This window comes from Scyliorhinus torazame, chromosome 3 (genome assembly GCF_047496885.1).
Source record: "Scyliorhinus torazame isolate Kashiwa2021f chromosome 3, sScyTor2.1, whole genome shotgun sequence".
In the NCBI taxonomy this organism is placed as follows: Eukaryota; Metazoa; Chordata; class Chondrichthyes; order Carcharhiniformes; family Scyliorhinidae; genus Scyliorhinus; species Scyliorhinus torazame.
In genome coordinates this window covers 311,148,713-311,168,113 of record NC_092709.1, presented here as the reverse complement: position 1 = coordinate 311,168,113, position 19,401 = coordinate 311,148,713, and the positions used below count along the sequence as shown (strand labels likewise).

The window sequence follows — 19,401 nt, the reverse complement described above, 5'->3', positions numbered from 1 at the left end:
CTCATAGTTGATAGTGATGCGTCCTACACAAATTTATGTGATGGGGTTTCAAGCGCAGGAGGTTTTATAATTTTCCTTTTGGGGAACAATGGTAAATGTTGCCCACTTGTGTGGGAAACAAAGAAAATAAGGAGAGTGGTAAAAGGCACTTTGGCTGCTGAGACGTTAAGCCCTGTAGAGGCGGTGGATATGGCCTTTTATGTAAGTATGATATTGACAGAAATTTGGGGATTTGGGTAATATACCTATTGACTGTCACATTGACACTCAATCCCTGTGGGGAAAATGTGCACTCTACAAAAGTGTCAATGAAAAGAGGTTACGGATAGACATGGCAAGTTTGAAGCAGATGTTGGACAGAGGGGAAATAACAAAAATTAAATGGGTCGACAGGAGCTATCAACTGTCAGACTGTTTTACGAAAAGAGGGGCGAGTTCTCAGAAACTTTTGGATATTGTTAATGAAGGGCGCTTGTTTCTGTGACCTTTTTTTTTCTTTCTCGTCCAAACAAGAAAAAAAGGGGGGGGGGGGGAATCATGTGTGTATTTTTGAGTTTCTTGAAATTTTGTTTTCACCTAATTATTTTTTTCTCCAAGGAAGGGGAGACTGTTAAGTAATGGGTTAAGAGACATTGCAATTAGTTGTCTCATTTATGTTAAGTATCCATTAATTGACACTGATATGTAAAGGGGCTTCTGGTGGCCTCAGTGAGAGTTTTGTGCAAAGGCTGTTGGATTGAAATAAATGTGTGTTTGTGAAAAAGGAACATAACTTTAGACTCTTCATACCACAGCAACTAAAACGTCTAACATTCTGTTACTGGTGGAGTTGATTATTCGAGGCAGAAATTATAGAAAGTCAGATATCTCGCAAAATAAATCCAACCTTTCTAAGCAGAAATGCAAGAACCAGATTCATCATATAAAGTTTCAGTTGATGACTTCCTATAGTAATAAGCATTAGTCCATACAAATAAATAGTTACAAGAGAACTAATTCTGATTTGAATATCTTTTCCATTATTTTTGCAATTTACGTTAAATTTATATTAAAAATAATAACAGAGTATCCAATTCTTTATTTCCAATTAAGGGACAATTCCGCATGGCCAATTCACCTACCCTGCGCATGTTTTTGGGTGGTGGGGAGGAGAGATCCACGCAGACATGGGGAGACTGTGCAAACTTCACAGGGGCTGGGATCGAACCCGGGTCCTCGGCACCGTGAGGCAGCTGTGCTAACCACTGGCCATCGTGCTGCCCTATTTACTTGATCATTGTCTAATAGAAGATATCATGACATTACTGCTGTGTTTTTCCCTATTTCAGCTTTGTGAAATAATTTGGTAATTGTAATGTTTTCTTCTAGGTACCTTATGAAACCTTGAACAAACGCTTCCGAGCTGCCCAGAAGAATATTGACCGAGAAACTAGTCATGTGACCATGGTAGTTGCAGAACTAGAGAAGACATTGAGCAACTGCCCAGCAGTGGACTCTGTGGTGACCTTGCTCGATGGGGTGGTTGAGAAATTGAGCGCTCTGAAGAGAAAGGTACGATAAATATTTTATGTTGGTGACAAAAGCTTATGCTATCAGTGTCTCAGTATGTTGGTTTGGTGCACTTGATATTTTTCAGCATTACTTTGCATGAAATAAGAATATTTTGAAAAGGCTCCATTTTTAAATGTGAGGCATGAGTTCTTACCTCAAAGACACTCTGTTTAAAAACAAATTTACTTCATTACATGCATTTAGACCAAAATGGTGGCATAGTGGTAATGTCATGAGAGAGTGATACATCGACCCATTGGTTCAAATCCTACCATGGTAGCTGGTAGAATTTAAATTCAACTAATTAAAAAAAAAAAAAAAAAAAATCTGTAATTGAAAGCTAGCCTCAGTTAAGGTGACAATGAAATTATCACTGTTGGACTTCCGGTGATGGCTATGAAGGAGTAAGTCGCACATTTGGTGGCTCCCGCTCTGGTCGGACTTTTGGACCTTTTCCTCCGATTTTCTAACTGACTTGAATTGTAAAACGGATGTCAGTGGCAATTCTCTACTGAATTCCCACTTCAGTGCATGGAGAAAAGGACTAGAAGTGTTCGTAAGGGCAGAAACAAAAAGATAGAGAAGACTTGGGCTGTAGTTGCAACAGGGGACAGCATGGCGGAGGGTCGGACCTCTGGCTTGTCGACCCAGCAGTCTATGGAGCAGCTGATGCAAGTCATTCAGGAAGGCTTTGCTACGCAGAAACGGAACTGCTTGGACCCTATAAAAGAGTTGATTGAGTGATTGGAGCATAGATTGGATGCCCAGGATCAGACGATCCAGAAGGTGTTGGCTGAGCAGGAGGAGCATCAGACTGCGGTGGAGCTGGAGGTGGGGATGCTGAGGGACCAGCAGAAGAAGCTTCTGGAGAAGTTGGAGGACCTATAGAATAGGTCCTGCCGGCAGAACCTAAGAATGGTCGGGCTCCCGGAAGGGTTTGAAGCCCCCCCACCCGGCAATGGTGGTGAGATTCCCCAGGTTCTCGGATAAGGAACGTATTCTACAGTGGGCCAAGCAGTCACGGAGGGCCAATAACATTCTGCGGGTTTACCGAGACCTGAGTGTGAAGGTGGTCAGGAGAAGAGCAGGCTTCAACCAGATCAGGTCGATCCTTTTCAAGAAAAAGATGAAGATTTGACTGTTATACCCAGCCCGTCTCTGGGTCACGCATGAGGATCAGTACTTCTACTTCAAGACGCCTGAGAACGCATTGCACTTTGCGAAAAAGAAAGGGCTGGTGGTGGACTGAGAACTTTTGAACTTGGCTGCAACGTTCATGTTTTTCCTTTTTGTTTCTCAGTTTTTGTAAAAAGTTTATCATTTTGCATTTTATGTAAGATGGTTGTGATGCCGTTTGCATTGATTTGGAACCAGCAGTAGAGCTGAGTGAGTTAAGGTTTTCATTTGCACTGTTGGGGGATGGAGGTGTGCTTGTTTTGATCTTGGTGTTTTTCTGTTGGGCAATTGTGTGGGGATTGTTTAATGCTGGAGTTTTGTTTGTATGAGGAGGGGGGGGGGTGCGGGAGAGGGGGGGTGCGGGAGAGGGGGGGGGTGGGGGAGAGGGGGGGCGGGAACAATAGGTGGGAGGATGCGCAGTGGGGAGAGGGTGCGGAGGGAACTGTAGGTCGGAGACTCTGGCGCCGGGGATGAGGCCACCAAACTAGCTTGGTGAGCTAGCTCTCGGAAGCGCAGTGGGGGGGGTATGCATATGTTTCGTTTAGGAAAGGGGTTGGGTTACAGGGTGTTGTTGCTTGGGGGGGTGGGGGGGGTGGTGAATGTTCTACTGATGAGAGAGGGACTTGGGTTGAGGGACAGAGTGGCGGTCAGGGGCGGGGGCTGCCTGGGGATGGACTGGTGGAGGCTGGTCTAAAAAAGGAATGGCTGATCGGCGAGAGGGGGTCAATGAGCCCCCCAACTCGGCTGAACACCTGGAATGTTTGAGGGTTAAAATGGGCCGGTCAAAAGGGCACGTGTGTTCGTGCATCTTAGGGGATTGACGGCGGACGTGGTAATGTTGCAGGAGACGCACCTTAAGGTAACGGACCAGGTTAGTCTGAGGATATGCTGGTCAGCCAGGTGTTTCACTCTGGGCTAGATTCAAAGACTAGATGGGTTGCGATCCTGGTCAATAAACGGGTGGTGTTTGAGGTGGGTAGAATAGTCTCGGACGTGAGAGGTCGGTACATTTTGGTCAGTGGGAAGCGCGAGGGGGTGCAGGTGGTATTAGTGAATGTATATGCGCCAAATTGGGACGATGTGGAGTTTATTAGGAGGCTGCTGGGAAAGATACCGGACCTGGACTCGCACAGTTGGTCATGGGAGAGGACTTCAATACAGTTATGGACCTTGAAAACGGGCAGGGCACCAGCAATGGCAAAGGAACGAAGAGGGTTCATGGATGGGGCCGGAGGGGATGAGGCACTTCTTGGAGGGGCTGAATTTCCCAACGGTGGACGGGGAGCGGGTAGAAGGGCTGGAGGCCCCAATTGGGCTGGAAGAGATAGTGGAGGGCTTGAAGGCCATGCAGGCGGGTAAGGCCCTGGGTCCGGACAGGTACCCAGTGGAGTTTTATAAAAAGTTCTCTGGGATATTGGGGCCGGTGTTGTTGAGGATGTTCAATGAGGCAAGGGAAAGAGGAGTGATACAGACAACTATTTCGCTGATTGTTAAGTGGGACAAGAACCCGGAGCTGTGTGGGTCCTACAGGCCGATCTTCCTGTTGAATGTAGATGCCAAGTTGCTGGCCACAATCTTGTCCTGCAGGATTGAGAATGATGTTCCAGACGTTATTGGGTGGACCAGACGGGGTTCGTTAAGGGTAGGCAGTTGGTGGCCAATGTAAGAAGGCTGGTAAATGTGATCGTGATGCCCCCGGAAGGTAGGAAGGTGGAGGTAGTGATCGCAATGGATGCAGAATAGGCTTTTGATCGGGTAGAATGGGATTATCTGTAGGAGGTACTGGGACAATTCGGATTCGGGCGGGGCTTTATTGACTGGGTCAGGTTACTCTATCAGGCTCCTGTGGCAAGTGTACGGACGAATAGGACAACTTTGGACTATTTTAGACTGCAACGGGAGACGAGACCGGGATGCCCACTCTCCCCACTGTTGTTTGCGCTGGCTATAGAGCCATTGGCAATTACTCCGAGAGCCTCAAGGGGCAGGAGGTGACTGGTCCAGGGGGGTGAAGCACAGGGTTTCGCTCCCTGTGGATGATCTGCTTCTACATGTTTCGGACCCAGTAGAGGGGATGTAAGAAATCATGAAGATTCTAGGGGAATTCGGCCGGTTTTCGGGGTATAAGCTAAATACTGAAAAGAGAGAGATGTTTGTGGTTCAGGCGAGGGGACAGGAGGGGTGACTGGGAGAGCTGCCGTTTATGTCGGTAGGGGGAGGTTTTAGGTACCTGGGCATCCAACTTGTGCGAGAATGGGACCGTCTGCGTAAATTGAATCTGGCCCGGCTAGTGGACCAAATGAAGGACGGTTTTCGGAGGTGGGACGCGCTTCCGTTTTCTCTGGCCGGGCGGGTGCAACCGGTGAAAATGACGGTCCTCCCAAGATTCCTATTTGTATTTCCGTGTCTCCCCATCTTTATTCCGCGGTCCTTTTTTTAGCGGGTCAACAGAGTGATCGCGGGCTTCGTCTGGGCGGGCAAGACCCTGTGGGTAAGAAAGGTAATGCTTGAGAGGGTGGGCTGGCGCTGCCAAATTTTAGCAACCATTACTGGGCGGCTAATATAGCCATGATCAGGAAGTGGGTGGTGGGCTGGCATGGAGGCGGCTTCTTGTAAGGGCACCACTCTGGGGGCATTGGTAGCTGCGCCTCTGCCTCTGCCGCTCCCGCCGGCACGGTGCTCCACCAGTCCAGTGGTGGTGGCGGCCCTGAGAGTTTGCGGCCAATGGAGGAGGTATGTGGGAGCAGTGGGAGCATCGGTCTGGGCCCCAATTTGTGATAATCACCGGTTTGCCCCGGGAAGTATGGATGGGGAGTTCCGGTTATGACGGAGAGCGGGGATTGAGAGGATTGGGGATGTGTTCATAGAGGGGAGGTTTCCGAGTATGAGGGCGTTAGAGAAGAAGTTTGGACTGGCGAGGGGAAACAAATTCAGGTATCTGCAGGTGCGAGATTTCCTTCGTAAACAGGTGTCAACCTTCCCGCTCCTACCACTGAGGGAGATTCAGGACAGGGTAATTTCCAGAGGGTGGGTAGGGGAGGGGAGCGTCTCGGACATGTATAAGGACCTATGGGATCAGAGGAGACACCGACCGAGGAGCTGAAGCGCAAGTGGGAGGAGGAGCTGGGAAGTGAGATAGCGGATGGTTTATGGACGGACGGGTTGAGTAGAGTCAACGCGTCCGTGCCATGTGCCAGGCTCAGCCTGATACAATTTAAGGTTGTTCACTGGGCTCACATAACAGTGGGCCCGGATGAGCAGATTCTTTGGGGTGGAGGACAGGTGCACAAAATGCGCGGGAGGACCAGCGAACCATGTCCACATGTTTTGGGCATGTCCAAAGCTTCGGGGATTTTGGCAGGGGTTTGCCGATGTCATGCCCAAGGTTTTAAAAACAAGGGTGGCGCTGAGTCCAGAGGTGGCGATTTTCGGGGTGTCGGAAGATCTGGGAATCCAGGAGGAGAACGAGGCAGATGTTCTGGGCTTTGCTTCCCTGGTAGCCCGGAGACAGATACAATTGGCATGGAGGGACTCAAAGCCCCCGAAGTCGGAGACCTGGCTATCGGACATGGCTAGCTTTCTCTGTATGGAGAAAATTTATTTCTCCTTGAGAGGTTCACTGTTAGGGTTCACCCGGAGGTGGCAACCGTTCGTCGATTTCTTTGCAGAAAATTAATCATCAGCGGTGGGGGGAAGTAGTTTAGGGTAGGGGGGGTAATCCGGGTGGGACCTGAACGAAAGGCTTTTGCACTATGTTTATGGTTTCGTGTATATTGTTTATTTTGTTGTTACTATACCAAAAATACCTCCATAAAATGTTTATTTTAAAAAAAAAAGAAATTATAACTGTTGTAAAGCGTAGAATCCACCTCAAAATCAAGCATTTTTATTTTGACGGCAGTCATTTTGAGAAAAAGATTAATGAAAATATAAGTTATGAATGTACCCTTTTGTGCTCAGAAATTGTATAGTTGACCATTCTTGTTGGCCTTTTGCTTAACCTTTTGAACAACAACATTTCTATTGAGATCCGGGATGTGCATTATTACTACTTGCCATATATTGTTCTTCTTTTACCCAGCCTCTCAAAGCAGCAAGTTGTTTGTTTTATTTGCATACCTTCGGGCTAGGGAAGAAGAATTTCACTCTCCTACTGTTGATTAGTAGAAGGGTTCAAGAGTAACGTTTTTATCCATGTAGTCTTTTAAAAAAAAAAAAATTAATTGACGGAATGTAAGTTTTTTGCTGGCTAGGCCAGCATGTATTGACCATCCCTAATTTCCTTTTGAAGGTGGTGGTGAGCTGCTTCCTTGAAGTACTGCTGTCTATTTTGATTTGATACACCCAGTGTTGTTCGGGAGTTACAGGATTTTGACCTAGCGACATTGAAGGAAAGGCGATATATTTCCAAGTCGAGATAAATTGTGACTTGAAGGGGAACTTGCAGGTGCTCCCAAATCTCTGCAGCTCTCGTCCTTCTCGGTGGTAGAGGTTGCAGGCTTGGATGATGCTGTCGCAGGAGCCTTGGTGAGTTCCTGCAGTACAGCTTGCAGATGGCACACATTGCTGTCTCTGCTTCGGTGGTGGGGGGAGTGAATGTTGGAGATGGTTGGGATGCCAATGAAGTGGGCTGTTTTAGTGCACCTAAATGGTGTCAAGCTTCTTGGATGTTGTTGGAACTAAACTCATCCAGGCAAGTGGAGAGTATTCCATCACACCCCTTGTGCCTTGTTGATGGTGGAAAGGGTTTGGGGAGTTGCTCTCGCAGATTTCCCAGCCTCTGACCTCTTGTGGCCACAGTATTTATTTGGATGGTTCAATTTTGTCAATGGTAACATCTAGGGTGTCAATTGATGGTAATGCCACAATGTCATGGGGAGACTGTTGGACATGGTCATTGCTTGGCATTAGCATTGTGTGAATGGAACTTGCCACTTACCAGCCCTAGCCTGAATGTTGATCAGTTCTTGCTGTATATGGACATGCACTACTTCAGTATCTGAGGAGTCCTAAACGGTGTTGAACATCGTGTTAAGCATCTCCACCTCTAATCTTATTGATAGAAATTGGCTTTATACTTAGCTATAGATTATATAGGTAAAAGGTTTCATTGAGAACTCATTAAGAGTAATTAACTAAATCATATTAACCATGAGAGTGAGGAAAGCTGAATAGCTGGGAACATTTTGCAAATTGCTTGAGACTTGCAAGAGACTGAAGGAACAGTGACATCAGCTGGCTGAAACGCCCCATTGTGTCAAAGAACAGCCAGTCTAGAGAGAGTCTTTCTTAGCAAAAACTGTTTCTCCAATAATGTCTAGATGCATTTGTGGATAAGTTGCAAAATTGGCAGGCGATGGTATGGGAAAATTTGTACCAATATATTTAAATACATATCTCTCTTAAATTGATGGACAGATAGTTTGGCCGAATTGAGTGAATTATAAATTAGTTAAAGCCAATCACAGCTGTAAAGGTGAGACCTTAAGATAATCATCTCCTTAAGAATCACTTGTCGAGATGGAAAAATCCATTCCGGAATCAATATATTTATTTCTGAAACCTATTTTCTTTGCTTGCTTTTGCTAAATTGCCATCTTTCTTTTGTTTAAATTACTCAGCCATTTTATACTGTATTATGATTTGAAAAATTACCATAATTTGTAATGGAATGAAAACTCAACTACTGTATTTGCTAAAGACAATCTGACCTAATTTTGTATTGACAAATAAAGTTTACCAGTGGCACAGGCGGACAAAAAGTTCAACTGAACTTTATCAAAAAGCACAGACTTGACCTCCTGTTATTTGGGAGCTAAGAAGGGATAACTGATATCCAGGGTTCCGAAAAGACACGGAGATCCATCACTTATGATGGAGGGAGGGTCATTGATGAAGCAGCTGAAGATGGTCGGGCCAAGGACACTACCCTGAAGAGTTCCTGCAGGCATTCTTGGAGCTTAGATGATTGACCATCCTCTTTTGCTAGGTATGACTCAAACCCGTGGATAGTTTTCCCTTTGATTCCCATTGAGTCCAGTTATGCTACGGCTCCTTGATGCCTCACTTGATCAAGTGCTACCTTGATGTCAAGGGCAGTTACCCGCATCTCAGCTAAGTTCAACACTTCTTTTGTCCAAGGCTGTAATGAGGCCAGGAGTTGAGTGGCCTTGGCAGAACCCAAACTGAGCCTTAGTGATAAGGTTATTTAAAAGTAAGTACCACTTGATAGCACTTTCGACAACCCCTTCCATCACTTTGCAGATGATCAAGAGTGGTCTAATAGGGTGGCCATTGGAACAATTAGATTTGTCCTGCTGTTTGTGGACAGGGCATAAGTGGGTAATTTTCATGTTGGGCAGGTACCAGTGTTGGGGCTGTACTGGAACATTTTGGCCAGGCATGTGGCTCGATCTGCAGCACAAGTCTCAAAACTATTGCTGGAATGTTGTAGGGCCCATGGCCTTTGCAGTATACAGTGCTTTCAGCCATTTCTTGATATCTGTGGAGTGAGTCGACTGACATCAGTGATGTTGGGGATCTCCCGAAGAGACCGAGATGGATTATCTACTCGGCTCTTCTGGCTGAAGTTGGTTGCAAAATGCTTGAACCCTGCCTTATATGTGCTGGGCTCTGCCCATTATGGAGGTTGGAGATATTTATGGAGCTGTCTCCTGTCAGTTGTTAATTGTCTACATTCACAACTGGCTGTGGCAGGACTGAGCTTTCCTCTTGTCCGTCAGTGTGGGATCGCTTTGTTCAGTCTATCTGCCTTTTTGGCATACCAGTACTCTCTGGTCATAATTTCACCAGATTGACGACTTGGTGCTGCTCCTGCCATGCTCTCCTGTGCTCTTTATTGAACTAGGGTTGAGTCCCTGTCTTGATGGCAAGTGGGGAGATCTGCTGGGCCATGAGGTCTCATTGTAGTTGTCTGCAATTCTGCTGCTGATTGCCCACAGTGCCCCATGGATGCCCAGTTTTGAGTTGAAATGTGTTTGGAAATCTCATTCAACATGCTAATAGTGCCACCTAGCACAATGGATGGTATCCTCCATGTGAAGGTGGAATTTAGTCTCCACAAGATCTGTAACACCGTGAGAGTCCCTTTGGTTGGTTACTTTGTTTGTTATTTGTAGCATAGAAGGAGGCCATTCAACCCATTGTGTGTGCATCAGCTCCCAAAAGGGCAACCTAGCTAGTCCCATTCCCCTGCCCTATCTCCGTCGCCCTCTAAATTTCTCATTTTCAAATATTTCCAGCTCTTTTGGAAGCTTCTGTGGAATCCACCTCCACCACTCTCCTAGGCAGTGCTTTCCAAATCCCAACAACTGAGTAAAGAATTTTCTCCACGTCTCACTCTTAGCATCTTGAAATTGTGACTCCTAGTCACTGATATACCAACTAATGGAATCAGAATTACCTTCTTTACCCTGCCAAAATTGTTCAGGATTTTGAACACCTCCTTAATCAAACAACTCCTCAAACACACATCCCCACCTTGCCTCAAAGCCATTGTACTTGACCTTTTCCAGCCAAAGATAATCATATAAGTCCCCCAGCTACCCCCACCCCCGCGCGGCGGTGTTGCTGGTTGCCACTCCCAACAGGATTCTTCACCGGGCAATCAGAGACATGAAGTCCACAATGTCTGTCTTCCTCCTCTCCAATAGCTCCGGCTTCTCCGATACCCCGAATGTCGCCACCACAAAGCGTCCGGCTCAACCTCTCCCCCACTTTGCTTGTTAGCGCTGTGAACACATCCGCCCAAAATCTCTCCAGCTTTTCGCAGCCCCAGAACATCATGTGTGATTTCCTCTGGTCCCTGTCCACACTTCTTGCACTCGTCTGCCACTCCCTGGAAGAACACTCTTATTCTTGCACCCTGTGTACCACTTTGAACTGTATCAGGCTCAACCTTGCGCACAAATAGGTCGCATTTACCCTTCGTAGTGCCTCACTCCGTACTCCCCAGTTTATCTCCCCTCTCACTTCTCCTTAATCTTCACTCCCTGCACTCCCATCCACCTATACATGTCTCCGATCCTGCCCTCTCCTACACCCGGAAGCAGCAGTCGGCAACCTGGGTAATTCTTTCCAAACCTTCCGTGCAAAGATCCTCCCTACCTGGCTCGAAACCATGGTTTGCCCACAACGACACCAGCACTGACATCCTTTCTATCCTGAAATGCCTCCTCAGCTGGTTCCAGGCGTTTACTGTAGACTGCACCACTGGAGTCTCCGTGTATTTCCTTGGCGCCATTAGCAATGCCACCATCACCCTCAAGCTGGACCCCCTACAGAATTCTTCCTCCATTCTGCCCCCTCTCCTTCCCACCACCTCACCTTCTCCACGTTAGCCCCCCAGTAATAGAGTAGCAGGTTCAGCAATGCCAACCCTCCCTTCTGCCTCTCTCTCTAACAGGGCCCTTTTAACCCATGGCTCCTTCCCTGCCCGTACAAAGTCTGAGATAATCATATCCAGTTTTCGAAAGGAGGCCTTCGGTAGAAAGATCAGGCGTGTCTGGAATGTGAACATGAATCTCTGCAGAATGTTCATTTGCACCATTTGGACCCTTCCTGCCAGAGTCAGGTGCTATGTGTCCCACCTCTTCAGATCCTCCCTAACCTCCTCCACCAGCTTTGTAGATTCCATTTATGTAGCTCATTCCTTCGCTACCTGAATCCCCAGATATCTAAACCTATCTCTGGCCACCTTGAATAGCAACCCCCCGAGATTGGCTCGCCGACCCAACTTGTTGATCAGGAACACTTCACTTTTCCCTACATTTAGCTTGAATCCCGAGAACGCCCCAAACTTTCCCAACGGGCCCATGATCCTCTCCATGCTCTCCAGTGGGTCCGATACATACGATAGTAGGTCGTCCGAGTATAGCGACATCTGATGCTCCCTTCGTCCCGTCGTAATCCCTTGTCACTCTTTTGACCCAATGGCTCTTATCGCTAGCGCAAACTACCTTGTTCAAAGCTTGTTCCCCTGTGCAGTTCAAAGTTTGGTGAGCCCATGTTGTTGATCTGCGCACACTCCTTTGGTGCCACGTATAATAGGTGCACCCAGGCCACAAACTTTGGCCCAAACCCAAACCTTTCCAGGACCTCAATGGGTACCACCACTCCACCCGGTCAAATGCCTTCTCCACGTCCATGGACACCACTACCTCCGGTACCGGAGCTCTTGAGGTCATGATCACTTTTAACAGCCTCCTTCCTTTATTAGAAAGCAGCCTGCCCTTTATGAAACCTGTCTGGTCCTCCGCAACCACGCCTCGGACACATCCTTCCCGCCACCAACTTAGCCAGCACTTTCACATCCGTATTTAACAGCGATGTGGGCCTATACGACTCACAGTCCAAGTGGTCTTTCCCTTTCTTTGGTATTAATGTGATCATTGCCTGTGTCATCGTTTCCGGCAGCTCCCTGAATGAATGAAATGAATGAATGAAATGAAAATCGCTTATTGTCACAAATAGACTTCAATTAAGTTACTGTGAAAAGCCCCTAGTCGCCACATTCCGGCGCCTGTTCGGGGAGGCTGGTACGGGAATTGAACCGTGCTGCTGGCCTGCTTGGTCTGCTTTAAAAGCCAGCGATTTAGCCCAGTGTGCTAAACCAGCCCCAGCTCCCTCTTCTCTAATACCTCATTAAAAACCCCCAAGAGATGTGGTGCCAGGTCCATCGCAATCTCCTTTATAGAGTTCCGCCGGGTAATCACTGGGCCCCGGGGCCTTCCCCGACTTCATACCCCTTGTGCTGTCCAGTACCTTGCTCAGTCCCAAGGGCTGCTCTCGGCCTGCCTCTTCTCCCTCCAACTGTGGAAACTCCAGTTCATCTAGGAACTGGCGCATGTCCCCCTCTTCTTGCCCTCTGGTTCGCCCTGTACATCTCCTTTTATAATCCCTAAACGCCTTGTTTATTTTCCCCGGCTCTGACACCACATCCCCTGCCCCAGTCCGTATCTTCAATATTTCCCTGGACGCGGCCTGCCTTCATAGTTGATGTGCTAACATTCGACTTGCCCTCTCCTCGTATTCATACTGTACCCCCGTTGGCCTATGCAACTGTCCTACCGCCCTCCCTGTCGTCCTGCAACTTTTTCCTCCTCACCAGTCCCTCCATGTGGGCACCCTAGAGTACTCCCTATCTACCGCAACCATCTTGTTCATTAGCCGTTCATATTCTTACCTCCTCTCCCTCTCCGCATGTGCTTTTAAAATATAATCTCCCTGGACCAGCATTTAGTGCTTCCCAAAATGTGGCCGCCGACACATCCCCGTTTTGGGTTCATTTGTACATAATCTTTAATCGCAGCTGCACTTTGTCGCAAAACCCTCTACCTGCCTCCAACCTGGTCTTTGCTCCCGTCCCGATCTAAGCCGAATCTCCAACCAGTGGGGTGCATGGTCTGAGATTACTATCCCCCACCGGTGAATAGTAGTGCTACCGGCATCCCCTCCTGTACCTCACTCACCATCACGTATCTCCCACCTGGGCCCCTCACTTCCTTCATGCTCACAAACCCTGTTTTATTTTTTTTGCTCCTCAAAATGGCCAACCCCCGCGACATTGCATCAGATACCGAGTGGAAAACAAGTCCCACCCATCCCTTTCTTAGCCTAACCTGGTCCTTCACGCGGTGGTGTCTCCTGCAGAAAGAACACCTCTGCTTTTAAACTCCTTAGGTACGCAAAGTCCCAAGATATTTTCACTGGTCCATTGAGCCCTACATGTTCCATGTTATCAGCCTTGCATACATAGATACATGGAAGATCAGAGCAGGAGGAGGCCTTTTGGCCCTTCAAGCCTGCTCTGCCATTTATCAAGATCATTGCTAATCATCCATCTCAATAGCCTAATCCTGCTTTCTCCCCATAACGTTTGATCCCATTCGTCCCAAGTGCTATATCTTACAAATCATTAATATATATTGTGAATAGCTGGTGTCCCAGCACCGTTACTGGTTACTACCTTCCAATTTGAAAAGAACCCTTTAATTCCTACTCTTTGTTTCCTCTCTGCCAACTAGTTTTCTATCCACGTCAATACACTTCCCCCAAACGCATGTGTTTTCATCTTGCATAATAATCTCTTATGCAGGACTGCCAACAGATTTGTCAAGCATGATTTCCCCTTCATAAATCCATGCTGACTCTGACTGATCCTGCCATCCTCCCCTTTTGGCTCTTCCCCCATTAATTTCACACTTTACCTGGCCCATCCGAGATGGCCCCTTTCTCCAGCCTGACCACTTTTTTTCACCAGCTTCGCATCTCTCTCTCGATCTCTTCACCCTCACCCCACGGTCACTTCTCTTTGCCTTCTTCCCCACCTCACTTCCGTTCACCAGCGTTATCTGCCAACGAGGCTCCCCTGCCCAAAGGCTCCTCCTACTGACCCTTCACCCTCCCCTCTCTATTCTGTGAAGAAGGCTCCCCGCTGACCTCTCCCCCTCCCCTACCCAAACAAAGACTCTGCCTGAACCACCAGTCACCTCCCCCAAAGACAAACAAAAATAAAACACAGCCACAGGTGGTGGGGGGGGGGGGGGGGGGGAGGGAGGGAGGAAAGAGATAAACAGCTGTCCCCTTACAAACTTTTCACCCCTGCTACCCCTTGTCAACCCAACAGAAAAAAGAAGAAAACCCCTCCACATCGGAGGAAAAGAAAAAAAAAAAACTCCCTCCAGCCCCCACTATACCTGTATTCTCCATTATTCCAGAGTGCCAGCACCTCCGTCTCCCAAAATTATTCAGTTCTCCCCCCCAGTTTATGCTCCTTGATAAAGTCATTGGCCGCTTCTCGGGTCTCAAAATAATATTCCCAGTCTTCATCAGTCACCTAGTAGTTATGCCAGGTAGAGCACCCCAAACCTCATCTGCTGTCTATATAACACCGCCTTGGCCCTGTTGAACCCCGCACGTGTTTTGCCAGTTCAGTTCCCATGTCCTGGTATATTCAAGTACTGGGGGAGATAGGTTTAAAGTGCGTGGTGAAAACTTTAGAATTGATGTGCGAGGCAAGTTTATTTATTTTTTTTTTCCTCCTTTTTTTTTTTACACAGAGGGCAGCAAACATATAGAATGCACTGCTTGGAGAGGTGGTGGGAGCAGGTACGATAATGGCATTTCATAGTCATCTAGACAAATATAGTGTGGGAATGGGACGATACGTTCTCCATAAGTGGATATGGTTTTAGTTTAGATAGGTACCATGGTCTACGCAGTCTCTGAGGGCCTGTTACTGTGCTGTATTGTTCTTTGTTCTATTTGGGTCTTGTTCCCCTCCCATTCGCAGTTCCACTCCTCCCTGGCCCACTGCAAGATCTTCCCTTTCTCCACAAACCTGTGGAATCTCACGATCACCACCCGCGGCGGCTCCCCAGCACTTGGCTTTTGCCTCGGAGACCTGTTCGCTCTGTCCACCTCGGGGACCTTGTCCCGTCCCACCTCTGCCACCAGCCCTGCCAGCATCCACAAAATGTACCTCGTGGCACTTACACCTTCCACCCCTTTAGGCAGGCCAACTGTTTGCAGATTCTCCCTCGACCTGTTTTCCTGCTCCTCCACATTTTCTCTCATTGTCTTGCAAAGGTTTCCTAAGAGCTCCACCTTTGCTTCCAGTGCCACCACTCTCACATTGTTCAGAGATCATCTTCTCGAACTCTTGGATCTGCGACCCCTGAGCCTCCAAACATTTTCTCACCTTCTCCATCGAGCCATTCAGGGGTGCCACAGCCCCTTTGTTGACCTTCGATCAATCCTCCTGCATTTCGCTCCTCTGCTGGTGGACCTCTCCCTTGATGAAGGCCATCAACTGTTCCATCTGAGGCTTTCCAACTTGCATTGACCCTTCCCCCTCTGCCATATTTCCACTAGCTGCTGCGCCACAGATCTCTTCACACTCCTTGGCCAGATCCTTCACCTTCTGCCGGGTTTGGTAATCAACAGACATGCCACTCCCAGGGGGAACTTCTCCTCTGACCTTCAGTTACACTTTTCAGTAGAAGTTACACTCGATTTCAGGTAAAAAGAGCTCTTTTCTATGCCTTCAAGCAGGAGCTGCCCTATATGCGACCACTCACACCATGGCTGCCACTGGAAGTCCACTCTAGGGCTTTGACATCCTTCCTTAAATAAAGTGCTTAGAACTGAACACCGTACTCCAAATGTGATCTTATCAATGGTTTGTAGAGGTGCCTCTATTTCTACTCTGTACCTCTATTTATAAACCCAAGAATGCTATAAGCCTTAACTACTGTTTCAACTAACCTGGCCACCTTCAGAGAATTATGCACTTGAACCCCGAAATCCCTTGCTCCTGTCCTCCCCTCAAGGTTGTACCATTGAGCCTATATTGTTTCCCCATGTTTCTTCTACCAAAATGCATTACCTCACATTTTGTTGCATTGAAATTCATCTGCCAGGTATTTGCTCATTTGGCCAACTTGTCAATGTCCCTCTGAAATCACTCGGGGTCATTTCACTATTCTCCCTATTTCTGCGAATTTGGAGATTTTGTCCTCAATACTCACTTCTCAATGACTTTTAGACACTCACTTTGTGACATTTCAGGGGCATCTTGACAAATACATGAGTAGGATGGGAATAGAGGGATACGGACTCAGGAAGTGTAGAAGATTGTAGTTTAGTCGGGCAGCATGGTCGGCACGGGCTTGGAGGGCCGAAGGGCCTGTTCCTGTGCTGTACTTTTCTTTGTTCTAAAGCATTTATATAAATCAGAAAAAACAAGGGTCCCAACACTGAGCCCTGGGGAACACCAGTTTCAACTTGTCTCCAGTTTGAGAAATGCCCATCTATACCAACCCTCTTATTTCCGATCTCTTATCCCACTTCTAATCCATGCTGCCAAGGACCCATCAATCCCAGACACTTTTAATTTGCTAACCAACCTGCCATGTGGCACTGCATTAAATGCTTCCTGAAAATCCAAATAGACAACATTCACAGCACTACCCTCATCTACTGCCTGTATCACCTGATCAAAGAACTCAATTAAATTTGTCAGATATAACCTGCTCTTGGTAAAGTCATGTTAACTGTCTCGGATTAACTTATTTTTCTCTAACTGTATATTTATCTCATCCCATACTATGGCCCCCATCAGTTTGTCAAGCTGACAGGTCTGTAGTTTCCTGGGTTATCCTTTGCCCCTTTCAAACAACGGCGTCACATTTGCAATCCTCCAGGCCCCCGGGACTAATCCTGCGCTCAGAGGCCTGGAAAGTTTCTGTCAATGGCTCCGCAATATGTCCCTTACCTCTCTCTCAGCAACCTAGGATGCAACCCATCCGGGGTGGCGACTTCTCTACCTAGAGTGCTGCCGGCCTTCGTAGCACCTTTTCTTTATCTATCATATACTGCTCAGTTGCTCAACACCCACCTTTTCAACTGGACCATTGTCCCTATCTTGTAATTTGGTAAAGACAGAAGCAAAATACTCATTTATCACCATTGCCATACTCTCCGCTTCAGTGAGCAGTTTACCCTGCTTCACCCTTATGGGCCCCACTCTAACTTCACTAATCTTTTACCATTAATATGTAAATCTTTATTGTCACCAGTCGGCTTACATTAACACTGCAATGAAGTTACTGTGAAATGCCCCTAGTCTCCACATTCCAGAGCCTGTTCAGGTACACGGGGAGAATTTAGAATTCTCAGCTGGTACGCTTGGAGAACATTTTGCTAATTGTTTTAGTGCAGCCTGAAATCCTTTCCTCTTGGTCTTCTAACTCATTTCTATTGCTATTATTATTCCGGCATGCATCATATGCCTCTTTGTAAAAAATAAAATAAAATAAATTATCGTCAATGCCCTTAGTCATCCAAGATACCCTAGCTTTGGATCCCCCGTATTTATTTCTCATGGGTGCGTACCTAGTTTGCACCCGATTAATCTCGTTTGAAAGTCTCCGTTTTTCATCCACTGTTTTATCCACCAAAATGTGTTTCCAATCCACCTGCTCCAGTTCAACTTTTAGACCCCTAAAATTTGCCCTTTTCCAGCCTGGGATCTTAATCCGTTCCATGACTGATTGTTATACTTTTCCAACTTAATATTGAATCATATTATATTATGATCGTGACTTCCCAACGGCTCCCCCACTCTGATGTTCTTCACCTGCCCTACCTCATTTCCTAGGGCCAGACCCAGCACAGCTTGCTCCCTGGTAGGGCTGGCAATGTACTGTTGCAGAAAGTTCTCCTGCACGGCAAGAATTTCTCCCCTTCCATGCCCCACACTCCATCCATTTCCCAGTCTACCTTCGGGTAATTGAAATCCCCAAGTATTACAACCCAACTTGCCCTGCAGGTTTCCACAATCTGCCTACAAATTCTCTCTTCCACTTCCTCCCTCTGTTTGTAGGTCTATAATAAATACCATACAAGGGATCCGCTCCCTTCCTTTTTCTCACCTCCAACCATATAGATTCTAGTTCAAGAACCACACAAATGGGTGACTATGACAAATAATCTGTTAAAGTTATTTTATAAATAATATGACAACAATTGACATGAAAAATAACTACAGACCAACATTTTTCTAAAGCACAAACAATAACCTCAAATTGGTCTCCCCAACTTATTATTTAATTTTTTTTTTAAGTACCCAATTCTTTTATTTCCAAATTAAGGGACAATTTAGCATGGCCAATCCACCTACCCTGCACATCTTTGGGTTGTGAGGGTGAGACCCAGGCAGACAGGGGGAGAATGTGCAAACTCCACATGGACTGGAATCCAGGTACTCGGTATTGAGGCAGCAGTGCTTACCACTGTGCCACCATGCTGCCGACTCCCAAAGGTAGTCATGGATGAGGACAAGTGTGGTCTGTGGTTGAGGGTGTGTAATTGGGTGAGGGCCAATTACATCCAAATTAGACAGGAACTGAGGAATGTGGATTGCGAGCGGCTATTTGAAGGCAAATCCACGTTTGACATGTGGGAGGCCTTTAAAGGCCAGTTGATTGAAGTGCAGGACTGACATGTCCCCATTAAAATGAAGGGTAGAAATGGCAGGATTCGGGAACCATAAATGTCGAGGAAAATTGTCCAAGCTTGGAAAAAAGGATGCATACGATAAGTTTAACCATCTAAAAACTGACGAAGCCTTTGAGGAGTACAGTGAAGGAACTTAACATGGAATTAGAATGGTTAAAAATGGCCATGAAATGTCTTTAGCAAACATTGCCAAGGAGAATCCCAAGGCATTTTATGCATATATTAGGAGCAAGAAGGTGGCAAGAGAACGAATAGGCCCATTCAAGGACAATGGCGGGAAGTTATGCATGGAACCACAGGAAGTGGGTGAAATCCTTAATGAGTACTTTGTATCGGTATTCACCAGGGAGAAGGACATGACGGATGTTGAGGTCATGGATAGGTGTGTGAATGCTCTTGAGAAGGTCAATATATCAAAGGAGGAAGTGTTGAGTATTCTAAATTATATTCAGGTAGACATTTCCCCGTGGCCGGATGGGATCTTTCCCAGGTTACCGCAGGAGACGAGGGGAGAAATAGCTGGGGCCTTAACAGATATCGTCACATCCTCTTTGACCACAGGAGAGGTTCCAGAGGACTGGAGAATAGCTTATATTATTCCCTTGTTTAAGAAAGGAAGCAGGGATAATCCAG

At 46.9% G+C, this 19,401-nt stretch overlaps 1 protein-coding gene across 1 annotated transcript in view; it reads left to right on the top strand.

Moving 5' to 3' along the window:
- The window catches only part of maea (macrophage erythroblast attacher, E3 ubiquitin ligase), a 234,885-nt gene that overhangs the window by 10,867 nt on the left and 204,617 nt on the right, over window positions 1–19,401 (top strand). Inside the window, exon 2 of the mRNA XM_072497540.1 lies at window positions 1,369–1,551. Coding sequence (XP_072353641.1) covers window positions 1,369–1,551 — 183 coding nt within the window. The remainder of the gene's footprint in view (window positions 1–1,368; window positions 1,552–19,401) is intronic.